We start from the raw sequence: 18,284 nt of genomic DNA, 5'->3' as shown, positions 1-18,284 counted from the left end.
CCCTCACAGCTCCCCCCCTCGGCGCGCAGAGTATTGGTGAGAACGGAATCAAAGTCACCACAGTAATTTAATAATTAAAAGGGCATCAGACAAAAGAGGAAAAAACATCCCAATCTCCTGATCAGGGATATTTTTAGCAGAACCACGTGCATGACACAGTACACAGGGAGGAAACCCCCCTCCAAGCAGCGCAGTCAGCCTGGTAGGATATACCAGGGCACAGCTATAATATGCATCTGTTCATATATATATATATATATATATATATAAAAATACCTCCCACTGTATTTATTGGGGAACTGTGTTGTGTAGCTGTAGGTACCCTGACTGTGATGCCCTCTCCAAAAAGAATCTGTTCTGTCTTATCAGAAGTTCAGTTACTTTCTGTCCACATGGTCTGAATTTAAATGCTGATACATGTCTTCTTCTCCCACCCCGCAAACCAGGCTCCTTGCATGAGGTGATGGCAGGACGGAGTTGAATCTGGACTTGGTTCCTCTCCCAGACAAAGTGATCTGTGCTTAGTGCAGGTTTGTACAGCCATGGGACCAGCATAGACACCTGCCTGGCCTAATGCCCAGCTGGTCTGATCAGAGATGATCACACAGGTGCCACCCACACCACCCAGTGTGATGTCTGGCAGTGTCACCGATGTCCCTGTCAGCTGGACAGTGCTCTGCGTATCCGGCCACACACCTCCTCAGCTCCCAGAGTCACCATCATCTCAGCAACACCCGGGCCGTGCTGTAAACACAGAGGAGTCACTGCACACACAGGAACTGAAACTCCCCGGCATGTGTCTGTGCACCAGGGTGACAGAATCGACAGAGCACTTTGCTCTGGGTCGCTGAAAGACTGAGGAGGGGTCATTAGCAGCTCAAACAAAGCCTTGGGCTTTTTCTCCCTCTGAAGGCAAATGCCAGCCCTGGTCAGAGCAACCTGAATGATTAGCACCAGACCTGAGCCAGGATTAGTCTTTGGAGAACATTTGTAAAACTTGGGTTTGAGCTCTGTGAAAGCACATTGCACATAATCTCAGAATTGTTCTTTTTACCTGGCGCCCGCTGAGCACCAAGCGGAGGAGCTGCATCATGCTGCTGTACTTGGTCTCTCTGGTTTGCTTCTGGAGACTTCTCAGGTCTTTGTTCAACTCCTCCACAGTCAAAGCAGCTGCCTGCCTTGTCAGGAGCCTTTAGGAAAGAAGGTGTCCTTACACTCTGGGGACATGAAAACCACAGGTTTCCTATGTCTCACCCCTGCCCTGTGCCAGGGCATTCCCTCTGCTTGCCAGAAGCAGAGCTCATTCAAAAGAGCGAGTTTAAATTATGCCACAGACCTGGAAAACCACAGAAAAAGCAGTAATTCTGATTGCTCAAGAATACAGTTTTCAGAGGTGAGGAGCCATTGCTGCCACTACTCAGCTCAGACAGCAGCATGCTTACCCTAAGACTAGCTTTCCTATTTCATCTACTTCTGCAGAAATTGTTTGTAGATGCTGCCGGGACACCGAGGGCCTGACCCACAGGTAAGAGTAATCACTTGACACCAGATTCTTCAGCAGGCTTATGTGACCCTGGGGAAAAAAAGCAAAGCTGGCAGGGCAGAGGGTTGTGCTGTGGAGGAAAGAAATCCTCAGCTTGGAGGATGGTGGCACAGTGATCTACCACCTCTCTTACTTTTCTCAGCAGGAGGACTCGCTCCACGTAATCATTTTCCAGAACATCTGGATCCACTTGCTGATCCCCATAGACGAGCTCCACCAGCCCCTGCAGCTCCCTAACGAGCTTCTGGCGCAGCCCTTGGTTCTCAATGTGACGGGTGAGGTGAATCCTGTAACAGAGAAAAGACCTGCTTTGGCATTGCTTTGGGTTACATCGGATCACTCCAACCACATTTCACAGAAGTCACAGAATATTCTGAGTTGGAAGAGACCCAAAAGGATCAACAAGTCCAACTCTTAAGCGAATAGCCCATATCGGGACTGAACCCACGACTTTGGCATTCTTAGCACCATGCTTGATCCAACAAACAAAACCTCCAGCCAAGGCCAAGTGCTAGAAATAAATTCTCACTGACATGGTGCTTAATACATTTTAAAGCTACTGCTAATTTTTTACCTGTTGAACTCTGGGAGCGCTTCAAGGTCCAGGAGAGCAGAATGGGTTGTAATTCTGCCTACTTCAAACTGGGAGATCAGCTCCTCCAAAGTCCTCCCCATCTGCTTCTCTGCAACACAACCCAAAGGGAATCCCAGGGCTCTGTGCTCCCGCACAGAACGATCATGCTCCTCTCCACATGCCTTGGGCAGCACACTGAGGAGAGGTGACACAGGACAGCCACCGGTGCAGTGCCAGCATCAGCAGCAGGGACGTCCCCTGGCAGGCAGGAGGGAACTGGCAGCAGGCACACACAGGATGCTGCCCTGTCCCCAGGAGCCTGCTCTGCTGGTGAGACATTGGGAACTGGGACATTCTGCTTGGCTCCGTCACCTTCCTCAGAGGAACACCTCCCCCTCAGCTGGCCAAAGGGAAGTCACACTCAGCCAGGAGGCTGCACTGCCCAAGATTTCATTCCCAAGCAGAGCGCTCAGAATGCAAGTTAATTTGTGATCCCCACAATGCAAGAACCACAAAAGGAGACATTGACTCCACTCCTTGTGGTCTGTCAGGTTAAAGGAAAAGTGGCACAGGTGTCAGACAACACTACAATTATTAACCACAAAATGCAAGTTTTCCCAAGACTTCACAGCCAGTTTCTCAGCCTCAAAGTGAGGGTTTTCTGAAGGGAGAACCCATTAAGCACCTGACTCAATTTTAATGGCTACACAGCAGCAGAAAGATTTCCACCATTCCAGCTCTTTTCACAGGAGCACTGCAGAAGGGCTGGTGGCACCTCAGTGACTGACTGGTTACATGACACTCATTCCCTGACCCCTGCAAACACTGACAAAGGTCTCAGCTATTAAAATACACCCAGCCCATGCCACAAAGTCACTGTGAAGTGACCTAGCAGGCAGGAGCCTGTGGTGTTACCTGTGAATCCCGAGCCGCAGTTGGTGACAATGTCCAGCAGTGCCTCTGGCAGGAAGCCATCCCGAGCAAAGCGCTCCAAGAAGATGTCCCCCTGCCTCTTGGACAGCTTGCCACCATCCTTGTTCAGGAGCAGCGGGAGGTGCCCAAACTGAGGGGGCTCCCAGCCAAAGGCTTTGTACAGAAGCAGGTGCTTGGAAGTTGAAGCCAGCCACTCGGTCCCACGCAGAACGTGGGTGATGCCCATGTAGTGGTCATCTACCACATTTGCCAGGTGGTATGTGGGGAAGCCGTCCCCCTTGAGAATCACGGGGTCACCTTCCACCTCAGCCACCTCGTGCTTGTTCCAGCCATAGACCAGGTCCTGGAAGGGCTCCACGCCCTTCTCCAGGCGGAAGCGGATGACACAGTCGAGGCCCTGTGACAGCTTCTGGGCCACTTCTGTGGGCGTCAGGTGCCGACACCGGTTGTCATATCTTTGGGAGATGAAAACGAAGGTTTCTGCTGAACATAGCCCAACACTGTGAGCCATTCTTACACTCCCCAAACTCTAAGCAGACTCCTGAATTTTAGCTGTAACCCACCCACTACACATCCAGTCAAACACCTCATCTCCGGACGGCGACACACGCCTTCTCTCTCTACAGGCAGCGAGGCACAACCCCCAGTCCCATTGCTGCGGGACTTTGTACAGGCACACAGCCCCAAGGGACATGCAGGGTCAGGGTCAGGGCCAGAGCCAGGGACGTACCGCGGGGTCTGCTGGCTGCGCAGGGCATCCCTGCGGAGCAGCTGCAGGCGCTGCGGGCTGCAGAAGCAGCGGTAGGCGGCCCCGCTGGCCAGCAGCGCTGCGCCGGCCCGCCCGTACAGCTCCAGCCTCTGCGACTGCACGTAGGGCCCGGCGGGGCCGCCGCGCCCGGGGCTCTCATCCGGGGGAATACCTGGAACATCGGCACGGCAGCGGGTGAACAGCTGGGCTGCCAAAGCAGCCCAAAGGCAGAGTCAAACCCACCCTCCGGCTGAGTACTGTTTGCTTCGAAAGGAAAGATAAGGGTTCAGCAGGTGAAAAATGAAAGATGTTTCTAAATACCTGCCCAGTCCAACATATCTTCTATTCCTTCTGCAGCTCCGGGCACCACCCGATTCTGATCTGTATCCTCCACTCTTAAAATAAAGGTCCCTTGGTATTTTTTGGCAAATATATAATTGTACAAAGCAGTCCTAAGGCCGCCTAAATGCAGAAAACCTGTAATCGTGGGGAAATCAGAGAAGGCGGTCACAAAGGAGACCCAGGGGAAAGTTCTAAATACGAGCTGGAAGGGCGCTGGATGCTGCCTGCGACGGCAGCGTCAGCGAGGCGGGAGTTGCAGCGCACGAACGCAGCTCCGGGGACACCGGCTGTGAAGATAACTTAGGGATGACTACTCCCAGGTACATCGACAGTGACCCCGCCCGACCGGGAGGACTCCAGGACACGCGGGAAGGGCGAGGCCGGGCGCTCCGGCAGGAGCACTCTGGGAAGCCGGCAGCCCCCCGAGTGTCCGAATTGAAGCTTTCCAACCCAAAGCCCCGCCCCGCCGCAGCGGAGCCCCGGGAACGGGCAGGGGCGGGGCTGCCGAGGGGTCGGTACCTGTGGGGCTGGGCCCGAACCGGACCCGCGGCCCCCGCCCGAGGCCGGGGCCGGATCCAGACCCCGGTGCCGGTGCCGGTGCCAGTGCCGGTCCCGCCGGGCAGCGCAGCGCGCGCGGAGCTCGCGCCATCCCGCCAGGCGCCCACGTGCCCGCGGCGCCGTTTCCGCCCGGCCGCGGCGCCCAATCCCCTCGCGCGCCGCCGCCGGGGCGGGGCGCCCCTTAAAGGCGCCGCCATCCGCTCATTCCGGTCGCGCCAGGGGACCGCGGCCGCCGCCACGAGCCCGACAGCGCGGGGGGGTTCCGGTTCCCGGAGTGCTGAGCGGAGGGTCCGGCGCCCCTCCCGGCGCGGTGCGGCCGGTGCTGCGGGGGCGCGACCTGGGGGCACCGCCGCCCTCACGCTGAGGGGCGGGTGAGGGCGACTACGGGAGCCGGCGCGGCCCACAGCAGCGGCGGCGGCGGCGTTTCCCGGCTTGCCCCGCGGCGGATTGTACACAATCATCATGGCTGCCGCCGCCGCCGCCGCTGATGGTACGAGCGCGGCCGGGAGCCCGCGGTGTTCGGAGCCCGCGGTGTTCGGAGCCCGCGGTGTCCGGAGCCCGCGGTGCCGGGAGCCCGCGGTGCCCGGAGCCCGCGGTGCCCGGAGCCCGCGGTGCCGGGAGCCCGCGGTGCCCGGAGCCCGCGGTGCCGGGAGCCCGCGGTGCCGGGAGCCCGCGGTGCCGGGAGCCCGCGGTGCCGGGAGCCCGCGGTGCCCGGAGCCCGCGGTGCCCGGAGCCCGCGGTGCCGGGAGCCCGCGGTGCCGGGAGCCCGCGGTGCCGGGAGCCCGCGGTGCCGGGAGCCCGCGGTGCCGGGAGCCCGCGGTGCCGGGAGCCCGCGGTGTCCGGAGCCCGCGGTGCCGATGCAGGGGGCGGCGGGGCGGGCCGGTAGGCGCCAGCGCGGGGAGCCGGCCCCGGACACGCTGCGGGCGGCGCTCCGGGGCTGGAGCGGGGCCGGGCCGGGGAGGCGTCCCCTGGGCCGGGATCTTCCTGTCCGCTCCCCGCAGGTGCCGAGGAGCCGGGCATGGAGGCGGAGGCGCAGGAGCTGCCCCTGGGCTGCGGCGGAGCGGGCGGCTCGCCGGCGGCGGGGAGGTCTCCGGAGGGTGAGGAGCGCCGGGAGCCCCCGCAGGCGTCCGTCAGCAACGGCGGCGACGAGGACGGCGGGAGGGAGCTGGTGGAGCTGAAGGTGATCTGGAACAAGAACAAGTACGACGTGAAGTTCTGCCTGGACAGCACGGGAGCCGAGCTGAAGCAGAAGATCCACTCGCTCACAGGTCTGTCGGGGCCGCCGCCGCCTCCCCCGCGCCGCCCTGGCCGCCGCCGCTCCTAATCGCTGTGCTTGTCTCTAGGCCTCCCGCCGGCCATGCAGAAAGTTATGTTCAAGGGACTTCTGCCAGAGGACAAAACGTTGCGGGAAATCAAAGTAACAAACGGAGCAAAAATAATGGTTGTGGGCTCTACCATCAACGATGTGTTAGCAGTAAATACACCCAAAGAAGCTGCTCAACAGGAGGTCAAAGCTGAGGAAAACAAAAAGGAGCCACTTTGCAGACAAAAGGTAATTAATATCTCAATTATTGCTGACATGGGAGAGTGGTGGGATTTACGTGATTCTCCTGATTCTCCTGCAGGCGCTTCTGGGTCGCATTCCTCCTCAGATCAGGCTGGGGGTTCATTTCTGACAGCTCAGCATTGGAATGACTCTGAGCAAGGGAGTGAACTGTTTAGTCCAGCAGGGTCTGGGGCTTTGCAAGTCACTGCTTGTGGTGCCAGGCACAGCCAAGCATTTTGAATAAGAAACGGAAACGTTTGATGGATGTTAGTGCAAACAGCCCAGGTTAACCCTTTTCTAAAACCTAACTAATTTTTATTGGCACAAAAGCATTTGGTCTCCAAAAACTGCTTAAAACGAACACCAAGAGAGCAGTTCCCTCAGCTGTCCCCACCCTGACAGGTATGTGGGTGTTGAATTCTCCTCTAACACTTTGTAGCACATTGCAGTGAGGCTAGTTTGATGGTCCTGCACTGTGGGGGGCTGGTGAAGGATTGCCAGCTCAAGGTATTATCAGCCCTGTACTTTCCTCAAAATAAACTTGGTTAAAATTAAGTACTGCCTCCATGAAACATGCTGATGGTTGTCTGTGATTTATCACTGTTCACACTCAGTGTAAGTCGCATCATTTCTTAAAAGTGCTCAGCCAGGTACAAGCTGTGAGTGTGGATTTGAAAGCTACCACTGCTCTGATCCATTCTGGTTTGGTGCTGGGTTGCACTGCCAGATGTGGAGAGTTTCTGCCATTCACTGGATGCAGTGCTTTGGTTTTATAGACATGTACTTATGTGTGTGTATGTTTGAGAAGGCTGTTACCCTTGGCATTATGTTGGAGTTCCATTCATTTTGATAATTTTTTGAGAGTATCTTAGGAAGTGGACAGTTAAGTTTGAAAATAACTGATGCCCATGTGATAAATGCCAGTGAGCAGCCCTCAGCTGTCTCTCAGTGCCACTGGGATGTGGTTGGGGGGCAGCTGGAGGTACACTGCAAAGCTCTGTAGTGTTCCTGTGAATTTAACTTCTGTTTTTGTGTTGTAGCAACACAGAAAAGTTTTGGATAAAGGAAAACCTGACGATGTGATGCCTTCTGTCAAAGGTGTGCAGGTGCGTGAACAAGGCCTTGAGACACTCAGAGTCAGAAAAGAGACTTCTCTGTGGTCTGAGACCTTTCCCCACTGATCCAGTCATTCTTTGCTGTCTTAGCAGAAGGCTGGAAGGAATGATGGTCCTTATGTTTAAAAAGTGGGGAGCATGCAGGTTTTGTGCCCCAGCTGTGCCCTGACTGGCTGTGTTGTCTCGTTCCAGGAGCGGCTGCCCACGGTGCCGCTGTCGGGCATGTACAACAAGTCCGGGGGGAAAGTCAGACTGACCTTCAAACTCGAGCAAGACCAGCTGTGGATTGGTACAAAAGGTGAGCACTTCTCAGCCTCGGGGATGAGCAATTGGTGATGGGACTGTGACTGAACTGTGTGACCTAGAAAAGCTTCTCTGACTTAATCATGTTTAGGGAATGATGTTGATATTGCAGTGGTTCAGGAAGTTTTGTTTCCTTTTCTCATGTGCCATTCTCCCAGGTCATTGAATAATAGTCAATACTCCAGATCAGTTCCTGGAAAACTGGAGTTCAGTGGTGTCAGCAGACTCAACGTGCTGTTCCTGGCTCCAAATGTAAATGATAGTATTGGGTATTTCTGGCATATCTCAAAGAAATCCATAAGCAGCGTGGGTTTGATGCCAGCAGTACACAAGGGCCCAATGGCTTAGCCAAGACTTGGAAGGAAAACTCAGAACTGGGATAGAAACTGAGAGTGTTGGCATCTCTGGCACTCTCTGTCCTTCCAGCCAAAATCTTGTGGGTGTCTTGTCTCAGTAATGCACAACTGTGGTGCTGTGCAGAGGGTTGGTTTGCAGTCATGAATGGTGCCAGGAGGAGCTGGGAATGACGTGGAGATAATGTGCCTTGCTGGGGATGTCTGTGTCCTGGTTTTGGCTGGGATAGAGTTAGTTTTCTTCCCAGGAGCTGTTTTGTGTTCAGGATGGGAGCAATGCTGATAACAGTGGGTGTTTTGGTTGTTGCTGTGCAGTGCTTCCCTCAGTCAAGGACTGTTTAGTGTCTCAGACTCTGCCTGTGAGGGGGCATGCAAGGAGATGGGAGGGAACTGGCCAGGACAGCTGACCAGAGCTGGCCAAAGGAATGTCTCCCACCTCAGAGTATCATGTCCAGTATCAGCTGGGTGGGCAGTTGGCTGGGAGGGACTGGTCACTGAAGGGGGACAGGCTGGACATTGTTCAGCAGTGGGGAGCAGCTGTATTGGGCATCACTGGTTTCTCTGGAGTTTCTTTTTAAATTTTTTTATTTTATTACTATTATTATTACCATTAATAGTAGTAGTATATTTTATTTTATTTCAGTTATTAAATTGTGCTTAACTCAAACCATGAGTTTTTTACTCTTTACCCTGGTTCTCCTCCCCATCCCAGCAGGGCAGGGGGAGTGAGTGGCTGTGTGGTGCTTAATTGCTGGCTGGGACTGAACGGGACACTGGGATCCCCCCACCTGCCAAGGAACCTGTGCTCCTTCAGTTTTCCTGGGGTGGGCACTAATGATGAGTGAGAGGGATGAAAGTGCTTGCTCACTGTCCCAGTAAAGCAGCCTAATTGTGTGGTTATAATGCCTCCAGCTGCTACAGTAATTCCAAAGTAAGCAGAAATCTAAAAAGTTTTTGACTTTTTCTTTGTAGGACAGACTTGATTGTGAAGATTTTTTTCTGGCTTTAAAACATCTCTTGGTGCCAGTTGCAGTGATTTCTCTCCTGCGTGAAGTGATGGAGCAAGGCATTGGCTGATGTTTTTAACTCTATAGGTTGGGCAGGCAGATTTTTCTGTTACTGATCCCAGGTTCTAAATCCATGCCTAGTATTTAGGTGATTAATCTCTTCCATCACCCCCTAGATGAGTTTTCAAGTACAGTGTTTTTGAGGTGTTCCTACATGGTGTTGCTTAAGCTGTGAATTTGATTCTTCTTGTAGTCATGTGTTTCCTGTAGCCTGTCCCTACTTCCCTGAATTAGCAGCAGCTTGCTGCCTCTGGGGAATGGTTGTAATTGCTGGCTGTTATTGGGAAAAACATCTCTCTATTCTGAGAAACCCATGACAGAGGCCAGCAGTTAAGGGCTGGAGTAAACACAGAATCTGGGTGTTCACACAGCTTGCCACTTGCTGGTCCAGGGAAGTTGGTGCTGGTTCTTAGCTCCAGCCCTGCAGCCTCCCTGGCCTCACAGGGGCTTTGTAGTCTGAAGTTTGGTACAGGCAGCTGCTCCCCAGTTGCTCTGTGTCAGTTGCACAGAGGCATGGATAATGGGATTTGTCTGTTACTGGGATGCTCAGAGCAGAAATTGATTTGGAGGATGTTAAACAAGGACAAAGTGGGGTTTTACCTCATGAATGAAGTCACAGGTCTGAACAGGTAGTTCAGAGTGAGCTCCATTATGAGGCAGAGAATATTTTTCCTTGTATCACTGAGTTTATCTCCCTGTGTGCTTTCTGTAGGTAGGTTTGAGGTTTTTTGGATCACAAATTAAGTAGATCTATCTCAAGAACTCAGAGTTCAGTTTCTCCTTTGTGAAGTGTTTCAGGTAGTCTCTGTCTTGTATCCAAGAAGATAATTTGGGCTGGTGCTGGATGCTTGAACTGAAAGGCAGGACTTTGGAATTAAGAATTCAGAAAGGAGTGAGGACAGAGCTGACAGGAGAGCTCTGCCCTGGGCCATGTACTTTGTTGCTCTTGTCATTGCCTTTGGCTGGCTGATGTTACTCTGCCATGTAATTGTACTCTTTTTGGGGCTTCAGTTTCTGTTATTTGTTTCTTTCCCTATTTTCTCTTTTCTGTTCCCTTCCCTGTGCTTCTCTGCACACTGCCACAGGGTAAAGCCTGGCCTAAGCTTTCACAGTCAGGTCAGCCTATCTTTGCCAGCTTTCAGGCTTGCTGTTGAGAGTTCAGTTCAGTCCTGAGTATTCTCATACCTGGACCAGGTTCCATGGGATGAGCATCCCTGCTGCTCCAAGGGGGGTTCTTTTGGGAAAACATTAAGTAAAGCCTGGGATTTCCCATCACTCAGTCTAGGCCCAAATCAAGAACACTGAAATACTTCATGTGATGCAGGGGAACTGTGTGATCCAGTTTTGGATTCCTTCATGCTGGGGTGCCACCTGTGGGTCTGTGTGTGGGGTGTGGTGCTGCAGCCACCACGTCCTGGGCAGCAGGTATCCACAGCTCACCTGGAGGGCAGACTGTTGACCTGAGGAGATTTTGGCATTAATGGAGGTGCTGTATGAAATGAATATGAAATACTGCTTCCCCACATGTCAGAAATAATACTTTGATCAATTTTAATGTAGAGAGAACAGAAAAGTTACCCATGGGGTCCATTAAAAATGTGGTGAGTGAACCTATTGAAGGCCATGAGGATTATCACATGATGGTGAGTAATGGCTCTACTTTAATCATATCCATCTAATTCTTCATGCAGTGCACGCTGCTGAGGCTGCAGCTCAGAGCAGGCTGGAGGTGGATGGTGGTTCCAGCCTTGTGGACATGGGCTCCTCTCACACTCAGTATTTTGGGTCCATATTGAGTATCTGCAGCTGTCTGGAAATCCAGACTGCTTTCACACAAACATGAAGTGCTTAAGCATTATCTTGTATCTTCTGACTGTGACAGTGTTAAACCAGTAAACATACTCACAACAAAGCTCATGATTTCTTAATGGTAGTGAGATTTTTTGATACCTGGTTTAATTTGTAGATTCTGTGGTATTTATATGAACAACAGGCCTTGATGGAGGTTAAAAAAAAAAGGATTTGATGGTGTAATATTTTTTCACACCTGTAATTTCCTGAATAGTTCGTATGGGATCTAGCAAAGTTATATTTCATCAGAGAACTGTGCTAATATACTGAAATTTTGGCTGTTTGTTTTAATCCATGGGGTTTTTAAAGATCCTGCTTTTCAAAGTACTGTAACTAACTTTGGATGTTGAAGTTTCTTTTCTATAAGAAGTCTGTTTCCTTCTTTAAGGGGAGGAAAGGGAAATGTTTTTCTTCAAAGTCATGGCCTGCAGGAGGGTGCTGCTCTAGTCTCTGTCCAAATACTTGATTTTTGATCACCCATGTGAGAAGAGGTCCTCTTCAGCTCATGTTGCAATAAACTTATCCCACAGCACGGGCAGAGGCACTGACATGCCATGGTGCCCCTCTCCTGGGCATAGGAGAGAAGTTGAGAATAGGACATTATGTCTAAACATAAAATCCTATAAAAACACAGTCATTGTCTTGTTTAGTTCCCGTTTGGCTTCTCAGCTCTGTCATGTATTTAGAGACTCTGAGTTACTTTTCAGGTTGTCTACCAGAATGATTTCCTCATGATCTTGAAACTGACCAGGAGTTCTGGTTACTGTTGTGGTGTTGTAAAAGGGAAGAGCTCATGGTTTTCTCAGTGCTCTGCAATGCTCCTTTAATTGCCCACCAAAGAGCTGTGGTGTGCCCTGAGTGCTGCAGGGAGCAGCAGGTGGGACAGGCTGGTCTGGTTTGGCAGTGGATGAGCTGTGCCTGTCCATGGGACCAGCTCTTTGTTCCCGTGTGTAAATGTTGTCATTTTTAATTGCAGGCATTTCAGCTGGGCCCAACAGAAGCATCTTACTACTGGGTCTATTGGGTCCCAACTCAGTATGTCGATGCAATCAAAGACACGGTGCTGGGGAAGTGGCAGTATTTTTGAAAGCACGCTCACCTCTGGCACAGGAAAATGACACAAATCTAAGGACACTGCTGGGAGAGGCCTCCAACATCCCTGGATGTGACAGTCCTGGAACTTATTAAAACATGCTAAACGAGGCATGGATGGAAGCCAGAGGTGATGTTCTTTCACCATTAGTTTACTTTTAACTTAAAGATTTCACCATCCCTTTTCTGCAGTCAGCTTCAACCATATTTAAAGCAAATACAATGGAAATCAATAAATCTTAATTCACAAAATATTGTGTGTAATACACTTAAATCTGCTGAGAGTTGATCTTCCAGTTTAGTTTTAAAAAGAAAATATTACAATGTATTATTGATGATTTTTTACATGGTTTGAACAAAACCAAATATTTTCATAATCTCTCAGTTATCAGCATTAGACTTAATTTAGTTACTTATTTGTGACTGGGACTTTGAGGAGCAGATTTTTAAGAATAAACTGTAGCAGTGTTGCTGTTGGGTGAAGCCATATCCCGCTGGCCCTCCAGGGCAGCTTCCACTCCTTGGTAGCAGACCTAGTTCTTTGTTTTAACCCAAAGATGCCCTGCTTGCTTGGGATTTTTCCTGGCCTTTTCCCGACTCTGGCAGCTCCAGGTTGGTCTGTGTTTGGAGCAGGTGAATTCTGCAGGGATGTTTTGTCATGGCAGGTGACCTGGTGCTGCCAGCTGTTCCCTCTTGTGCCCGGTCAGTGCTTCACCTTCTGCCCTGGGCTGCTACATTTTGGGAGTGTTTTCTTGCTCGTGCATGTTGCAGTCCAGGACCATTTTGCAGCTGCTGCGTTGACACTGAGCTGTTGGACTGGAAACACCATTGTGCTGCCTGGTGGGAGCAGGGGGACACAGTGACATGGACATGGATGGAAACACCATAACGCTGCCTGGTGGGAGCAGGGTGACACAGATCTCCCGAAGGGAGGGAACCACAGAGACCTTCCTGCCCTCTTTGGGAGGGGGCAGTAAGGAAGAGAGAAGCTCTTATGCTGTTTTGATTCTTGATAACAGCAGCAGTCTTTCATGAGCTGGATTTGAAAATTTGTAGTGATCTTGAATTCAGTGAATCGTACTTTAGATTAACCATCCAGCAAGTGATGTTTTGAAATGTAAACCACCTTCCAGCTTTCCTCCTGTTCCAGTTCACAAGAAGCCCTCACACCCCATTCTGTCAGAAGGAAGGTGCTGCCCCTTGGGCTGTGATGCTCTGTGTGTCATCCCAGCCATCCTTGTGCCATTTTTCTCAGGTGTTCTGAACAGAGCCCTCAGCCCTGGACAGGTGCAAAGCCCATAGCAGCTGGCATTGTGCAGCCAGACTGGAGCAGCTCACACATCCCTGCTCTGCTGGGGCTCAGTGCTGCTCCATGCCAGTAGCTCAAACCCATGCAGAAACAGCCTTTTAGGAACAGCTAATCTGAATATGCTCCATGTCCACTCTTCCTTCTCCTTGAGGGAAGAGCCCAGTTGAAGCACAGCAGCGCAAATTCCCAAATGAGTATTTATTTTATTGTTATTTTACTTGAGAGACTGGAAAACACATTGGCTTTCTGGTAGGTGTTGAGGTCACATATTTCCCTGTAGCCTCTACAGCCTTTGGTTTGTATTTTCTGTTAGAACAGCCATGCAATATGAGTTTTAAAGGTGTTTCATATCCTGCATAGAAACTAGTGATGTGCTTGTTACTCTTGTAGCTTGAGGTATTTCCTTTCTGTGTGCAAGCCAGCAGCAGTGCGTCCTGACAGGCCTGGCTGGGGCCAGAAGAGCTGTGTCAGCTCCCTTGGAGCAGTGGGGGCCGAGAGGAGCTGGCCTGACTTCACTGGTGACAATGTCATGGATGAAACGTAGCCATCACACTTGTGATTTCCTAGTTGTCAGTCCTGGTGTTAAGGTTTAAATTAACAATTTGTTACCTGGTGGAAGGTGTGGGCACTCCAGGATAAAGCAAAGGGGTGACACTGGCTATTTCTGTCACCTTGGGCCATGTTGGCACTTGCTACCTTGCTGGTTCCGTGATGATCAGCTCCCATTTGTTCCTCAACATGCTCAGACCTGTCTGTGCTTCTGTTCATGTTTCCTTTCCTGTTCCTTCACCCCCTTGCTCCTGGGGAGGGCAGGTGCCCAAGTTCCAGCTCCTCTCCAGCTCCTGGGGCTCTGTGCAGGACGCAGCGACCGGGTGAGTAACTGGGTGAGTGGGGACAGGCACTGGGCACTGCTGAGGCCCCTGGGGCACAGGGCAGTGTCACCCTCCATGCCAGAGGGGCACAGCTGCTCTGTCCTAGACCAGGTACAGCCCAGCAGCTCAAAAGAGATTCAGCACAAACCCCTTGGTTACATACAAAGCAATTTTAAACATGGAGAAAATACTATAAGAAAATGTGATCCTATTTAGGTGCTTCCTTGCAGGTTGGATTTGATTGGAAAAACTGAATTGTCTCTTTTTTTGTTCTCTGTGCAAAATTTGAATTAAAATACAGGAAAGTGACTTATAAATGCTTTAGTTGGTGTTTGTTGGCTCAATATCCCAGCCTTCTTGAAATGAATTCTAGTTGAAATTAGCAGCACTGCTTTTTAAGATCCTTTCTCTTTGGGAATGATGTGGAGTTTTGTATGTTCTGGCATATGCCAGTTTTTCCAAGGCAGCTATTGACATTAAGAAATACCCTCTTTTCAGTGGGATAGTGCCACAGTTGCCTCATAGCCATTGCCTGCCTCTCTCTTGGCTTTGGATTTTGCTCTCTGGTCACTGTGACCATCCCAAGGCAGACTCAGCATAACCAATGGTCCCAGGGAGGAGTTTGGTCCTCAGTGAGACACAGTGTGTGAGTAAAGTGTGAGAACACTGGCTGTTTGGAGTTGGTGATAAAGATGACTCTGAGATCTGACATCTGTTCTGTGGGAAGTCACCAGTAACAGCTGCACAGATGTGTATTTCAGTTAAATTACACTTTGCCAGGGTGCTCTCAGCGGTGTCTGGCTCCTGTGTAGGTGATTCCCCAGGAGCATCCTGGGGTGCCACTCTGTATGAGGTTGCAGATTTAAGTATTTGTGAGGCAAATGCAGGTCCCTGCAGGACACAGCTGGTGTTTGCTGTTGGCTGCTCCCAGAGCCCAGGCAGTGTTCCCTCCTTGCTTGGGATTCCTCCTGTCAGTCCCCCAGCTCCCAACCTTGTTCCATGACCCTGAGTATCACAGCTCACCTCTGTGCCATCCCTTTCCCCTCTCTGTGCCCAGCACTGCAGGTTTCTCCTTCTCTACTTGTCTTAAGTCCAGTATTCTTTCCTCTGTGCATCCCAAGTGTAAGCAGTCCCAGGATCACTGCTTCCTTGGGAATGCAGAAGTGTCATTGCTCAAGCTGGTTGGGGTTTGAACAGAGACTGTCTTGCACGAATAGCTTGTGTTACTCACATGGTTTCATACCAAGTTTAAAATAAATTATTAGTTTCCATGAATGACATTGATGAGGAATGTGTAACTGTAACTACAGTCAGGATGTTCTGGTGATGGAAGAGAGTGATCTGGATTCAAAGGAGATAAGAAACTGTCACCACCACCCCACTGCTGGTGCCACACACACCCTGCCCTGCCTGCACCTGCTGGCTGGTACCCACTGCTCCATGCTCTGAGGGCCAAAGAGGAACAATTCCCTGCTGCTCTGCTGCCCAGGTGCCACGGTGGGGTCTGCTCTGCAGCCCTGCCCCACAGCCACGGTCCCCACCCCGCCACTGCCGCTGTCCCGGGCACAGCACTGTGCTCCCATCCTCGCAGGGCTTGTTTCCAGACTTCCTTTGTTTACTTTTCTTCCTTTGTAACTTGGTTTTTCCAGTGGAGCTGTTTTCACCCTCAGTTCTGTCCAGCAGCCTCTCCCCAGCTGTTACAATGAGGCATCTTGTTTTGTCAGTGAATGTCCTTGTCACCGGAGGGGAGCGGGGGACCAGGAGGGCCGTAGCAAGTCCTGTATGAAACGTGGCCATTTTACCTTCTAGCCAAGGATTTGCCTTGGTAGCTCATGGAAGTTCACTCTGTCTTATCCATACTCAAAGCAATTAATTCTTTGATTTTATATTAAAAAAACCCAACTTAGTTATTTGTGTCCACTGCAGATTTATTTTAAATGGAATATGTGAGTACCATGTATTATGGTATTTTTAAATAATCTATTGCCTATTTTGGGGGGAGGGAGATGACAAATATTTAGTCTTAGATTTGCACTGCTGGATTTTTTTAAGTGTAACCTTGACTGGTTATCCTGGTGTTTTATTCTGTAAGATTAGTCTTATTAATTAAAGTTTGATAATTAAGTAGTTCTGTGTTTGAGTGTTTCAGTAATTCTGTATGTGCTGAGCTGCTTCCTCCTGCGTGAACAGCTGTGAGAAAAGTGTTTGTAGTAAGTTTCTTTGCAAGAAGATGGATCCAGGCCGAAAGTCAGGGGACCCCACACCTCGTGACACGTCGAAGCTGTGGGTGCCCATCTCCCACGGTGGGGATTTGGCTTTTGCTGCCTTGTGCCACTGCACAAGCACGGGCTGTGCGTTACAGGTTGGTCTCTACTTTCCTGCCCAAAGCCAGGCTGTAATCTGCTTTTACACTGAGATTGGCCCGGTCCTGGTGCGGTGGTCACAGTCCCACTCCCACTGAACAGTCCCCGCCCGAAGCGGGTGCTCGGGAGCTGCCCCAGGGCTGGGCTTCCAGCAGCCCCAGGTTTGTCACGCTGAACAGGCGCTGCTCGGCTTCTCCCCCGCCTTTGGACACCTCCTCTCCTCACACCCAAAATTCCATCTCTGAGACTGTTCAAAGCCCCCAGTTTGCACTGTCATTGTCCCAGCGTGTGCCAGCGGGCAGGTTCCTGTTGGGTTGGGTGTCCAGGTGCGTCCTGTCGGGTCCAGCGTTCAGTCCAGGCGGGGCTCCCAGCGCAGCCCTCGCGGTCCCTCGGGCAGAGCTCCCGGCACCCGGGGCTGAGGGGGCTGCAGGGGGTGCGGCAGGAGCCGGGTCCGCCACCGCTCCCGCCGGGACGGCTTCGCCCGCGTTACCGGCGAGAGGAGTTCTCCTCGGCTCGGTGCCCGCGGCCGCGCTGGGGCCGGTGCCCACGGCGGGGGCGTGCGGCGCTGTGCGCTGACCGCGGGGGCGGCTCCTCCTGCGGTGCAAAGCGGCCGGGAACCGGAGGCGACCGGGGCGGGGAGGCCGATGGGCCCGCGGGGTCGGGGTGGGTGTGCGGAGCGCGGGGGGGCGGGAGCCGCGTCCGGGACCCGCCCCGGCCCCGCTGACTCACGGCGGCCGCGCGGCCCGGCCCGGCCTGGCCTGGCCGGGATATGGGCGGCCCCGCCGCGCCGCGCCCGCGGGGGCTCCGGGGGCTGCTGCCGCCGCTCCTGTCGCCGCTCCTGCCGCCGCTCCTGCCGCTGCTCCAGCTGCTGCTCCCGCCGCCCCCGGCACAGGTACGGCCGCCGCGGGGAGTGGGGGCTGCGCCAGGGTGGGACAGCGCCCGGGACGGGACAGTGCGGGGCGACAGCGCGGGGGAAAGCTCGGGGGGGGGGGGGGGGGAGTAGTGCGGTGCCCCCGTGGTTCCCGGCGTGAGCCTGTGCTCGCTGTGTCCCGCGGGAGGGCTCCGGCACACGGCACTCGGTGCCCCGGGTGTGGCCGCCCGGGCAGGGGCACCCTGCGCTCGGGGCAGGTGCGGCGGGAGGGCCCCGCGGGTGACGCCGGGGAGCGGGGCTCCAGCCGCCCCTCGGCCGGGCGGGTGGTGCGGGGGGCACCCACAAGGTGTCCGTGCTGTGGGCGAGGGGGCCGTGGTGCCTGCGGGGCCGGGATGCTGCCGGGGCGTCCCGCGGCCGGAGGTGAGTGGCGTTGGCCGCTGTGCGATGGGACAGCCGGGCTGTCACCCGGGCGGGGGCCCCTGCGGCACCCAGAGCGGAGGTCGTTCTCCATCCTCGCCCCTGGGCCTGGCTGTGGCCGGGAGCGGAGTCCCCTTCCCGGGGTGCCCTCGGCCCCCTCCTGCCTGGTACTGCCCGCGGAGCTGCTGCAGAGCTGCTCCCTGTTCAGGGAGGTGCCTTCGGAGCCGGATCCAGCTCCTGCAGCTGGTGGCGGTTCAAGTGGATAGGCAGCGTGCCAAGGTGGCTTTAGATTACACGGATAGAGCTGCTTCAGAGAAGGAAGCAGGGGATGCTGGCGCCTAGTCTCTGTCTGTGCTTGACCGTCCCTCTCTATCCATCCTTGGGGGAGTGAGTGTGCCCCGAGCCCAGCGTCACTGCTGAGTCCGGA

At 53.2% G+C, this 18,284-nt stretch overlaps 2 protein-coding genes across 3 annotated transcripts; one reads left to right on the top strand and one right to left on the bottom strand.

Moving 5' to 3' along the window:
• Positions 1-48: 48 nt before the first annotated feature.
• On the bottom strand, positions 49-5,048 carry EARS2 (glutamyl-tRNA synthetase 2, mitochondrial). Of its 2 annotated transcripts, XM_066197820.1 has the most exons (9): positions 4,660-5,048; positions 4,120-4,275; positions 3,781-3,970; positions 3,033-3,505; positions 2,118-2,226; positions 1,677-1,830; positions 1,443-1,573; positions 1,055-1,190; positions 49-744 (listed from the first exon to the last, which is right to left on the bottom strand). In XM_066197820.1, exons 1-9 carry the CDS (start codon positions 4,787-4,789, stop codon positions 661-663), a joined length of 1,563 nt encoding a protein of 520 aa, XP_066053917.1. In that variant the 5' UTR covers positions 4,790-5,048; the 3' UTR covers positions 49-660. The 2 variants fall into 2 exon arrangements, with proteins under 2 accessions (XP_066053917.1, XP_066053918.1); XM_066197821.1 differs by lacking the exons at positions 49-744; positions 1,055-1,190 and having other exon boundaries at positions 1,449-1,592.
• Positions 5,049-5,105: 57 nt separating this feature from the next.
• UBFD1 (ubiquitin family domain containing 1) lies at positions 5,106-12,105 on the top strand. The gene is made up of 7 exons (XM_066197822.1): positions 5,106-5,188; positions 5,700-5,966; positions 6,042-6,250; positions 7,285-7,350; positions 7,552-7,657; positions 10,643-10,725; positions 11,910-12,105. Exons 1-7 carry the CDS (start codon positions 5,161-5,163, stop codon positions 12,018-12,020), a joined length of 870 nt encoding a protein of 289 aa, XP_066053919.1. The 5' UTR covers positions 5,106-5,160; the 3' UTR covers positions 12,021-12,105.
• The last annotated feature ends 6,179 nt before the right edge of the window (positions 12,106-18,284 follow it).

Source organism: Chamaea fasciata, unplaced genomic scaffold, assembly GCF_029207755.1.
Source record: "Chamaea fasciata isolate MVZ Bird 193981 ecotype frontalis unplaced genomic scaffold, bChaFas1.0.hap1 SCAF_16, whole genome shotgun sequence".
Taxonomy (NCBI): domain Eukaryota; kingdom Metazoa; phylum Chordata; class Aves; order Passeriformes; family Sylviidae; genus Chamaea; species Chamaea fasciata.
The sequence above is the reverse complement of the archived record's forward strand: the minus strand, read 5'-3'. Positions and strand labels throughout refer to the sequence as shown.